This window comes from Vulpes lagopus, chromosome 10 (genome assembly GCF_018345385.1).
Source record: "Vulpes lagopus strain Blue_001 chromosome 10, ASM1834538v1, whole genome shotgun sequence".
Classification (NCBI taxonomy): domain Eukaryota; kingdom Metazoa; phylum Chordata; class Mammalia; order Carnivora; family Canidae; genus Vulpes; species Vulpes lagopus.
The window spans coordinates 37,523,568-37,535,737 of record NC_054833.1 but is presented as its reverse complement, the minus strand read 5'-3'; the positions used below and the strand labels follow the sequence as shown (position 1 = coordinate 37,535,737).

General features: G+C 42.2%; 1 protein-coding gene across 1 annotated transcript in view; it reads right to left on the bottom strand.

Moving 5' to 3' along the window:
- Window positions 1–2,043: 2,043 nt before the first annotated feature.
- LOC121499688 (CXADR like membrane protein) overlaps window positions 2,044–12,170 on the bottom strand; it is a 98,159-nt gene continuing 88,032 nt past the window's right edge. Inside the window, 6 exon segments of the mRNA XM_041770648.1 lie at window positions 2,044–2,524; window positions 2,527–2,774; window positions 3,891–4,032; window positions 4,836–4,958; window positions 5,778–5,945; window positions 6,641–6,842. Coding sequence (XP_041626582.1) covers window positions 2,442–2,524; window positions 2,527–2,774; window positions 3,891–4,032; window positions 4,836–4,958; window positions 5,778–5,945; window positions 6,641–6,842 — 966 coding nt within the window. The 3' untranslated portion in view covers window positions 2,044–2,441.

Genomic DNA, 12,170 nt, shown 5'->3' with positions numbered 1-12,170 from the left:
ACGTTATCTTAAGCCCAGAGCTTGCCGTATCTGAACCCAAAAACCTGACTCCAAGAAAAGTGCACTATCATTGCTTAAACTTGAGCACCTTATCTCTCAGAAGTTTCAATTCCTTAGAATTTCTCAGATTTTAGGTAGTTATCGGTCTTGTGAATTTTTTTGTAGATTTCCAGTGTGAATAGATTTCCAAAATCTGGCTATTCAACGGGTATTTTAGTCTTTTAGTAACTAACATGTTTAAATAACCTCAATCTCCATATCATGCAAAGGGGACTGATTCCTGCCTTCAAAGACATATGCAGGAAACCTTAGGTTCAAAGGTAGTAAGTAACGATTAGAGCAAATTGCTTGTGATGATAGAGCTGCAGCCTCCATAGTGACTTGTTTGGCTCAGGTTCTATAGGAATGAGAATCCTCAGAATTACATAGCAGAGGTGATAGGTTACCACATTACCAGAAGAATAAAAAAGTATAGAGCATGGAAGGGGTTTTATCTTACAATGAGGCAGTGTTAGTATTAAGCATTCCACATATACCAGCCTTCTTAAATTAATAGACATTCTTTACATTACTTCCTCAATGTCTCTTATCTCCCAGCTTTTTTTTTTAAGAGGAAGACAAACCTCAAATTACAATTTTCACCCAAGCATAAACCCCCTCATTTCTTAAAGAACCTTAGAAGAAAATGTATTTGCACTATATGAGGGCTGTGGTAGAAGAATTAAATGTAGAAAGGAAAAACCAGAAAAATGGGGCCAAATCCCAGATCTGCCTTTTCAAGCATCTGATGCCCATTTTAGAAACAATGCTTTCATCTCCAGATTCAGCATGACTTTTTCTTCCCTCTAACTTGCTGCCCTTTTAATCATAAATATTTTGCATTACCAATGGAGATCTGTTGACATTTGCCCTGAGGTCCTTGCAGGGCTTTTTCAGATCTATCATTCTTGCCATTGGATGCATTTGACTCACAGGATAGTCAACACTATTAAAAAGGCAAGTTCTCGTATTGGAGGCTGCTGCTTGCTTTTTATTTCTCACACACCTTTCTTCCATGAATCAACTCTTAATGATGGTTATTGTGGTGAATCATTTCTGTTCATTGTTTCCAAGATGGTGACAGTTCAAATGTTAGCAGTCACTAATCTAGCCCTGTCCTGCCACCCACGAGTTATCCTCACCATCCCTTCCCTAAATATAATTCCCTTTCCTTCCAAACCTGGACTTCCTCAGAGGCTAAGCTGGGAAATTACTGAATTTATTTCAGCCTCTCAGGAGGGAATGATTATGACGTCCTTGTAATGCCATTAGGAAATGCTGGCAATCCCTGATCTTTTTGATAATTTAAGCCCTAGAATTATCAAAAATCCCAGGTTCACATCCTTCTAAAATGAAAGAAATGGAGGAAGCTCCAGGTTTGGTGTAATAAACTTCCTTATATTAAGAGATAACTGATCTAAGCTCCCTTTATAGTTTAGTCAGTCTTAGAATTCTGATTTTATAGGTTCTCAGAAGAGAACTCAATGATATATCAATGATCTTTTAGCATCTCTGAAAGATCTCTCTCTCGAAAAAGCTTCTAAGAACATTGTCAAATGACACATAGTGAACGTTGTGCTCCAGAGATATCCAGCAGGGAAGTCCTCAGAGACATCTGATTTGAGGGTTACTCCACAATTGGTCCAGTATGGATTTCTGGTATCTGTCAGTGACCCTCTAAATGAACATCATTAAGATGGAAAGTTTTTCACAGGCCCCTGTCACACATTTTGAATTCCTTTCTTAGTTCTCTTATGGTTCTCTATAAGTGGGAGGTTAGGAGTGGATAGAGGGGGGAGAAACTCAAATTATTCTTCACCTCCTACTAGTTCAACTCCTTATAAAATCAATATCCAAACCTTATGGTAAATGAAGTCAGGTCAGAAGAAACATATTTCCTTTTTTGAAATTTCTCAGAAGCAATATGCCCAGTACGTGGTGCAGGTAGGTGAAATATAAGGCTGTGGGTTCCACTTGACTGAATAAGCACAATAATCCAGTAGGTTTGCAGAAATGCATAGAAAATTTATGAACAACATTTCATTTCTTCTTGACAATGGTGAGTCGAAGTATTGATACAAAACATCTCAGGTGAGAAGTTTTAAGTGTGTGCAGTTCCCCTTTCCCCAACCTTTTCCACCACAGGTCCTGGTCAACAAATACACAGATTAGGACCCCTGCTTTCCCCACTCTGGTCTCAAGGCACCATGAGATAGATGCCTTTCTGGAGATGATCAGCTTACATCCTTTTTCTTGTTTGGTGCCATATAAAGAAAGTGTTCATTTGAATCGGGTCCATGCAATGCTCACTGCTACTTAAATGGCCTGTCATCTGGTTCGAGGGGGTTTGTGTGGCTGGTGACTGAGCTTCAATGACTAGAAGAGTCCTAAGATCCTGACTCCTAGGAAAGCATGGGAGTCAAGTCCACTCTAATACGGATGGTTTGGAAGGCTCTGGTCTGGCTGGGGATCATGCTGGGTGTGGCTCTGCTTTGGTCAGGGTAGCATGGTGGACTTTCTTTGGTTCAGAACCTCTGCCCTCTGGCCCCACTAGGCTGTATGCATGGGTGGCCAGCCCTGGCTGGGGCGCTGCTTCAGTTGACAGTGTCCGCTGGCTGCGTGAGGCACTATTAGCTGTGGAGCGAGTGGAGGAAGAACCAGAGCGTGAGCTCCGAGATCCTGAGGAAGAGGAACTAGGTTTCACAAGACGGGCTTTTGGGGCTTCCGCATCTTCCCTGAAGAGAAAAAACAGCAAAGGTAAACTTCAATACAGGCAAGACCAAGATAGTTTCCACTATGGTTGCTTCCTTCTGAGGTTTTCCAATAAACTCCTCAAGCTGTAAACTTCACATGATCCCACTGAGGGGCAGCCCTTTAGAGGAACGGGGACTTCCCTGGTCCCTGAGACTGTATCAGGTTGGCTTGGGCAAATGGTTGTTTTGTTAGACCCGAAGTCAACTCTATTACTCTGGGAAAGCAGGCACTTACCATTGAGATTGATTTGGGGTCTGTCTACATAAACCTTTTTTTTTTTTTTTTTTAAGTAGGCTCCACACCCAGCATGGAGCCCATCACCCAGCATGGAGCAGGGCTTGAACTCATGACCCTCAGATCAAGACCTGAGCTGAGATCAAGAGTAAGCGACTGAGCCCACCCAGGCATCCCTAAGTAAAGCCTTTCATGGCCCATTCTTCACTTCATGGCCCTTTGTAAATGGAAGTGAATCAGAAGTAACAAAGTTGATCTTTTTTTTTCTTTTTTTAAAGATTTTATTTATTCATGAGAGACAGAGAGAGAGAGAGGCAGAGACACAGGCAGAGGGAGAAGCAGGCTCCATGCAGGTAGCCTGATGTGGGACTCGATCTCGGGACTCCAGGATCATGCCCTGGGCCCAAGGCAGGCGCTAAACCGCTGAGCCACCCAGGGATCCCCCAACGTTGATCTTCTAATTCTCAGTTGAGGACAGTTTCACAATAAAGGCAAGGTAAACCTGACCTTCTGTCCCCAGGCTGGAACTCCTTACCTAACCAGAGTAATCCTCTGAACAGATTCATAGTTAAGAGGAAATGGGAGGGGTGCCTGGATGGCTCAGGTCGTGATATCACGGTCCTGGGATTGAGCCTTGAATTAGGCTTCCCACTGAATGGGGAGTCTGCTTATCCCTCTGCTTCTTCCCACCAGGCTCCTGCTGTGTCTCTCTCCCTTTCACTCTCTTTCTCTCCCAAATAAATTTAAAAATCTTTTAAAAAAATAATTTAAAAAGGGGAAATGGGACATTTACGTTGGCTAGTCACTATGGAGCTAGCCCAGTAAAGGAGGTCTAGTAGAAGGGATTTTGAAGGGAGGTTTACCGAATTTCATTAGGTCTCTCTTCTTCCTCATATCTCTCTTTGTCTTTCCTTCGGATTAGCAGCCATACCAAGAGGAAAATCAGCAGTGCTCCAGCCACCATGCCTGTCACTGCTCCTGCAACCATGCCGATGCTTTGTACATCTATTTTCTCAGAAACAAAAACAGAGGGAAAAACCAAACATAAGCTAAGGAAATACATGAATTTAAAAAACATAAGCCCTGGCATGCCTGGCCAGCATAGTAGGTGAAACATGTGACTCTTCATCTCAATAGTTCTTGATTTGGAGGTTGTGAGTTTGAGATTCCACATTGGAAATAGACTTTACTTAAAACAACAAACAAAAACATAAGCGCCAGACAAGATGAGTATTTCCAGATCTTTCTATCCTTTTGAGTTTCCTATTTACTCTTGGTGTATGAGTAACCTTCTTGATATTGAAAGATAGCAGATTATACTACCCCAAAGTATGCCTCTTTACCATTAGGACAATTTTACACTGATTTTTTTGAAGGAGTTTCCACCCAATGTAGGGCTTGAACCCATAACCCTGAGATCAAGAGTCTATCCTCTGCTCACTAAACCAGCCAGGTGCCCCCTTAAGCTGATTATCTTTGAGACACAGCAGACCCAGGAGAAGTTCTAAAAATAAAGTTGGCCTTTTAATAAGGGAAATTTACATTTATAAAGGACATCTCCATTTGGTCCCCTCCTGGATATAATAAATTTCTTTAGGGAGCTGACAAGTTCACACATGTTTCTAAATACAGAGTTAGCCACAAGAGTGTAATGGTCATTGCAACTACTGAACTTACCTTACCTTAGTGATAGCCGTGTCCTTCTGGAAATAAAAGCTTTTACACTGACCTTACTCTTATTTCTGATTAAAAGTGTTTTACACGGAACTATCAATGCAAAGGCGAGAACAAGCCCTTGGGATACTTACACCGTACAGTCACTCGCACCACACAGCTTTCCTTCCCAGCCTCATTGCCTGCTGTACACTGGTAGAGCCCAGAGGAGGACATGGTGAGATTGTGCAGCAGAACGCGTCCAGGGTTATTGTAGTCTACACAAGCAGAAGGAATGATTGTAATCCCCTTAGTGATAAGGTCTCTGTTTATTGTTTACTTTATTGCATCATTGACCTAAGATTCTCAAATACAGTTTGGTAAGAATGAGATGATAGATTTTTTCAGAATGTGGAAAGAAAGGTGAACATTCTTTTAAACTGCACATCCTCTGAATACCTACCATTTACATCTACATGGATGGAACTGGAGGGTATTATGCTGAGTGAAATTAAGTCAATTGGAGAAACACAATTATCATGAGGTCTCAGTCATACGTGTGGAATATCAAGAAATAGTGAAAGGGACCATAAGGGAAAGGAGGGAAACTGAGTGGGGAAAGTTAGAGAGGAAGACAAACCATGAGAGACTCCTAACTCTGGGAAACAAACAAAGGGGTGTGGAAGGGGAGGTGGGTGGGGGGATGGGGTGACTAGGTGACAGGCACTGAGGAGGGCACTTAATGGGATGAGCACTGGGTGTCATGCTATATGTTGGCAAGTTGAACTTAAATAAAATTTAAGAAGAGTCTTACAAAAAAATCGCACATCCTCAAGAGTTACAAAAGACTGTGAACGGGTAAGGGATAGTGAACACAATAATTAGATATCATGGGTATGTGGTACATCTCCCCCTCACTTCTTTTGCCACTTTTATGTGCCATTTGAGGGAAGAAAAGATGGATGAAAAAATAGAAGCTCAAAGAGGTTCAGCAGTGTATTCAAGGTCACTGGTAAGTTGCTGACAAAACCAGATTTAGAACCCATGGCTAGAGTACCATTCCGTTGCCTCAGCAGACTGGTGGAAGGATGACCTACCAATCCTAGACTTGGGAGGGAGATGCTCATCCTCTCCCTCCTTCTCCCGGATCCGCTGCCAGTAATACACGATGGGCTTTGTGCCAGAGGCTGACTCACACTGCAGAGTCACGTCACTTCCTTCTGTCAGCTCTCCTTCCAACTCACATTTGGGCTTTGATGGTCTCACTGGCAAAAAGAAAAAGCTTCAACGATTGCCAAACACCAGATTCAGTGGAAGAGCTATGTGGTGTTGAGTTGTTTCTCTAGCCATCTGTTATGGTCAACTTCTGAGTGGGGGGATTCAGTGACCTTTTGCTACATAACCATGCTTTATGCCACCCCCAGAAGTGCACCCACCTCCATCCCCTGCACACACACACCCCCAATTCCAGCTGCTTCCAGTGGCGCTACTGTAATTTTCAGAGGCTGCCCCAGAAACTCCCTCGTCACTTCTCAAAGAAGACACTGTTATTTAATTGGAAATTTTAGGACAGTTGAGTGTGATCTTACTAATACTGAAACAGGGATAGAAGTCCACTAACTCGGAAGCAATTAAATACAACTTAGTAGCTCTTGCTGCCAGAAACAGAGTTGAATCGTATTTGAGAGATGTCAGGTAAATATAAGAATATCACTTAAACATCAGAGGAGATTTAAATTTTGAAAATGGTCTACGATGGAAAATTGTGATTATTCATTCTTCTTTTATTATGTATAGAATATAGAACATACTTCTTCCCAGGGAACTGGACTAGGTGATCTCTGAATGCATAATATAGGGTATTAAACAAAGTTATGTACCACCACGATGCATTTGGCTATTCCTCGCAGAGACCTTATTAATAAGATGGAGGCATTTACCTTGGAACACTCTAGCTTACCTAAGACTTTTAAGATGACATGGCTCCACACATAGCGCCCTGAATTCTTCACCTTGCAGCTGTACCGCCCCTCATCACTGGGCTTCAGAGGCTCAATCTGCAGGGAAGCATCTCCTGCCAGGAAATTGGAAGCAAAGGCCACTCGGCCCTTCTGTTCCTCAGTCAAGTTACTGTAGACATGACGGCTGGAGTAAGTGATCACCTGTGGAATAGACCAAGTGGCTCTCAGCCTTCATCTTTTGATGATGTCAAGATAAGGAAAGGGAATACTGCTAATGGAACAAAGCAGTCAAGCCCAGGGCTGATTCTCAGGGTCAAGAGACCTCTGATCTAAATAAAGTTAAAAGCATAATATGTTTGGGCCTTGCTTCTTCCCAAGCTAACACCTCTTATTTGTGTAGCATTTTAATTACATAGCAGTAACCATTTCATTAAATGCTCAGAAGCACTTCATTTCATAGGTAAGGAATTTTACATTTGAATTACATGTTCAATCAAGTTCACATAACAGTCATGGAAGGAAGGGAATGCACAATAAAGGCATATAATGGTATGAAGAGTTGGCTGTGAGATTTGGTAGAAAAGGATAGGGAGGAGGGAGGAGACTTCCCTTTCCCCTGCATACCTTTTTTTTTTTGTTGTTTTTTTGAGAGAGAGAGAGAGTGAGAGCACAAGTGGGCTCTACACCCAGCCCAGCGTAGAGACCAACACAGGGTTCAATCCCCCCCACCTTGAGATCATGACCTGAGCCATAATCAAGAGTTGGACACTCAACCGGCTGAACCACCCAGGGCACCCCTCCCCTGCGTACCCTTTCTGACTTTTTTAATTTCCTACCACCTGCATGTGACCTATTCAAAATACACTACATTCCTTTTGCTCAGCACTTTTACATCTAGTTTATTTCTCACATAATGTTTTTGCAAGTTAAGTAATTCCTCCCCTTCTCTGTGGTTTCACTTCCCGTGATGTCAGTTACCCAGGGTCTGGAAGCAGATGATCCTCCTTCTGCCATACTGTCAGAAGGCCAATAGTAGTCTAACACTGTATCACAGTGCCGTGTCATTCCCCTGACTGTCTCATTGCGGAGGCACTGTATCAGCTCACATCATCACAAGAAGAGTGGGTATGGTACAATAGGATTTTGAAACGAGAGAAAAACCGCATTCACAGAACATTTAAATTATTATCGTTAATTTTTTACTGTGCCTAATTTATAAATTAAACATTACCATAGGTGTATATGTATAGGAAGAAACATATATAGGATCGTATATAAGATTTGGTACTATTCATGGTTATAGGTATCCAGGGGAGGGGGAGGTTGGAACATACCCTGCACAGACAGGAGGGGAATACTGTAGTCATTATCCCCATTTCACAGATAAATAGCATAACTGGGATTTGAAAATAACCATCTAAAAACCATTTAGTTCATTGTCCTGGTATACCAGTTACCTCTCTCCCACTTCCTGTGGCCATCTGCATTCATTTCACTGCTAATTAAGTACTCTTCCAGAAAGTTTGGAAATGAAGGTGGGAAAGTGACACTGCAAAATCCACCTGCTTTGTTCTTACAAAAGTTTAGAGCCCAGCCAAAGGGACCGGAGGAGTTAAAGAATAGAAGTCAATGCTTAAAACTTGAGTCTGATACTGAGGACTTCATTATTGGGCTTTCCTTTGGGGGGCTTCACTGCCAACTAGTAAGAGGAAGTCAGGGGAGAAAATTACATCCCTTCCTACCATAAAATACACATGAGCATCATGTCTTTATTTTTCCAGGTAGAGACACCAAAGTCTAAAAATCCTGGGGTGGCTGGTTGGCTCAATGGGTAGAGCATGCAACTCTTGATCCTGAGGGTTGTTAAGTTCAAGCCCCACATTGGGCATTGAGCCTACTTAAAAAATCATAATAATCTTAAATTTTAGTGTAATTTCATCTGCCTGCATCACAGCCGATAGTTCTTGAATCCTTTCCTGGTTATGTTTGTCCATCACCTCGGTAGGTCCTGTCAGTCACAAAAACCATGCTGATCTAGTCCACCAAGACTTCAAGCTATACAACTTCAGCTTTGCCCTTTCTGCCACTCAGCATATTCTTAAACTCATTTTATTTTTTTAAAAGATTTTATTTATTTATTTGAAAACTCATTTGATTTTAAGTGTCAGCAGACATGAGGCTACTCAGATGAGTAAAACCCTCTTCCTGTCTTCAAGTAATTTATCATCTAATGGGATTAACAAGTAGAGAAGTATAAACATAGAAAAAGGATTAATTACTTGAAATAGTATCAGGGAGCAATGTCCCAGAAAAGTTGGAGGCATTTGTGCTAGGCTTTGAAAGATAAGCAGACTAAATGAGAGATAATGGAGTCAGGGAGAAGAGGGCTGCAGGGAGCATTCCAGATACATGCAAGGGCACTAAAAACAGGCATGCAAGCATACAGGAGTCTCCTCAGCACATTTCTGGCTGCAGCTGTTCAAACTGGTTGCATCAACTCAAGTCAACCCCATTCTCAATCACGTGACACCCTGCAACCATACATCAAATGCTTTCCTGACAATATTTGAGGCCATCCAATAAAATGCCCAACAATTCTCTCTCCGTTATATCAAAACTCTTCAGTAGAATCCGTTTGCCATCACCACCTTTCTGAAAAATGTGTTTTTTCCTTTCTCTGCATGCTCTTTTTCATCAGCAAATAGTTATTGAGCTCACATTCCAGGGTACTGTGCTGGATGCCGGAAAAGAAGCAGGAATAAGACAGCTCCTACATTGAGGACCTCACAGTCTTGGGGTGGGTGGGGGATGAATATGGAGGTGGGGGAAAAGTAAGAGAAAAATAAAAGACACTGTAGCTGATAATAAGTTTAAGACATTTTCAGATTTCAGCTTTGCCCACTTATTTCAACCAGCACCACTACTGTGATAATTCTCATATCTTTATCTCTATCCCAACATAGTTTTGACCTCCGGTTTCATATTTCCAACTGCCTGGCTGCTGTGTATTTCTGCCCTCTCCAGTCTACCTTACATAACGATATAAGTGGATGCCAAGTTAATACATCAGCTCTTTTCCAGCTCAAAACCCTACAGTGGCTTCCTGCCACCTCTGAATGATGGCCAGATTCAGTCTCTAGTCCTCACAGTGACTTTTACATTACCTTCCCAGTCTCTTTTCCTCTTTTGTCCACCTCCCATACCTGGGTACCATCAGATAATACTGTTTCCCCTTCTTTAATATAATTCATGCTTTCTTGTACTCAGTGACTCTGCCCACTGCATTTTTCCATGGAGAAACTCTCTTTCTTCATCTCTCCACGTGAAGAATTCCTATTTATTCTTTCAGGGCACCTGGGTAGTTCAGTCAGTTAAGCATCCAACTCTTGAGTTTGGCTCAGGTCATGATCTTAGGGTAATGGGACACAGCTCTGCATTGGGCTCTCCACTCAGTGGATAGTCTGCTTGAGATTCACTCCCTCTGCCCCTCACCCCACTCACATCCTTTCCCTCTCTCTCTCTCTCTCTCAAATAAATAATTTTTTAAAGGAATGCCCTTTCATTCTTTAAAATCCAAAATCAGTGTTAATTTCTCATGAAACCCTCCCTGATGACACTCAAATGGCCTTTTTTTTTTTTCTCTAACCCATAGCATCTCCTTGTAGCATTTTTATGTGAGGAGAAATGGTGAAAGACTTGGATTCATAGGTTGCTAGATCCCCTTCCTATAATGCTCAGTGTTGTCCAGAAATCTGTGGGGCCATTCTGGTTTTATATGTCTATTGCCCTTAATGATCTTGGCTAGGCTATGTTGCAAGTCTGCAATCCTTTTCTTTTCTTTTCTTTTCTTTTCTTTTCTTTTCTTTTCTTTTCTTTTCTTTTCTTTTCTTTTCTTTCTTTCTTTCTTTCTTCTTTCAAGATTTTATTTATTTATTCATGAGAGACAAAGAGAGAGAGAGAGAGGCAGAGACACAGGCAGAGGGAGAAGCAGGCTCCATGCGGGAGCCCGACAGGGAACTCGATCCTGGGACTCCAGGATCACGCCCTGGGCCAAAGGCAGGTGCTGAACTGCTGAGCCACCCAGGGATTCCCTGCAATCCTTTCTTGAATACACATTTACTGAAGATTACTGAAAACATACTCTGTGCTTAGCACTGTGCTAGAGATGATACCAATACAAAGAAAACTGTTCTATGAAAGTGTTGAGGACCAGGACATTAAACCCCAGAATATGCCACTTTGCATGTGCATAAGAATTAATTTCAGGGGCTCCTCGGTGGCTCAATGGATTAAGTGTCTGCCTTAGGCTCAGGTCATGACCGAGCTCCACCACGTCAGAGCTGCTCAGCAGGGAGTCTGCTTCTCCCTTTCCCTCTGCCCCACCACCCTGGTTGTGTTCTCTGTCTCTCTCACTCTGTCTCTTAAATAAATAAAATGTTAAAAAAATTAATTTCAAATGCTGAAGGCATTTGAATTCCTAAAGTCCCTTGACTTAAAAGCAGGGCCTTCCAAAACAATTTAAAATTTTTTTTTTAAATTTTTATTTATTTATGACAGTCACAGAGAGAGAGAGAGAGAGGCAGAGACACAGGCAGAGGGAGAAGCAGGCTCCATGCACCGGGAGCCCGACGTGGGATTCGATCCCGGGTCTCCAGGATCGCGCCCTGGGCCAAAGGCAGGCGCCAAACCGCTGCGCCACCCAGGGATCCCCCAAAACAATTTAAACATCGTAAATCCCCTCCTGAGAATGACTCTAATCTTCTCTTCTGGGAGACCAGAACTCTACACCACACCCAGACAGACAAGGTCACAAGCTAACATACCTCCCATCTGTTCTTCAAAGGGCCTGTTTATCTTCTTCAAAAGTCATTTGTTTTTCCCCTAAGTGTCCTTCTTCCTCCTCCCTTTCCCCTACTAAGTTGGGTATACAGCCCAAATACTAGCCACCCCTTGGAGTTACTCATTTGTGGGTTCTTACTCCCACATGTTACGTACATGGTATACAGAAGTTGATAAACTTGTTTTTCTCCTGTTAATCTGTCCCTTTGTTGTACACCCAAAACTAACATATCAATTATATCTCAGCAAAAAAATTTTAAAAATTTTTAAAGATTTTTAAAATTTATTTATTCATGAGAGACACAGAGAAAGGGGGGCAGAGTCACAGACAGAGGGAGAAGCAGGCTCCATGCAGAGGGCCTGATGTGGGACTTGATCCAGGGACTCCAGGATCACCCCCAGGGCTGAAGGTGATGCTAAACCACTGAGCCACCTGGGTTGCCCTAAAATATTTTTTTTTTAAAGAGAGAAAACCAACCAACCAACCAACCAACCAACCAACAAAAATTGTCTTTTACTGGCCTAATTTACAGTGCCCCAGCTGGAAAACCTAGGAGGGGAAAGGGGAAAAGATTTTTTTTCCCCTCTCCTTTAGTTTCAAAGGACAACTTTAAAAAAAAAAAAAAAGTTAAAACTATGGCCTTCACATACATAGAAAATAAGCAAATGTCAAAGATTTTATTTAACCCA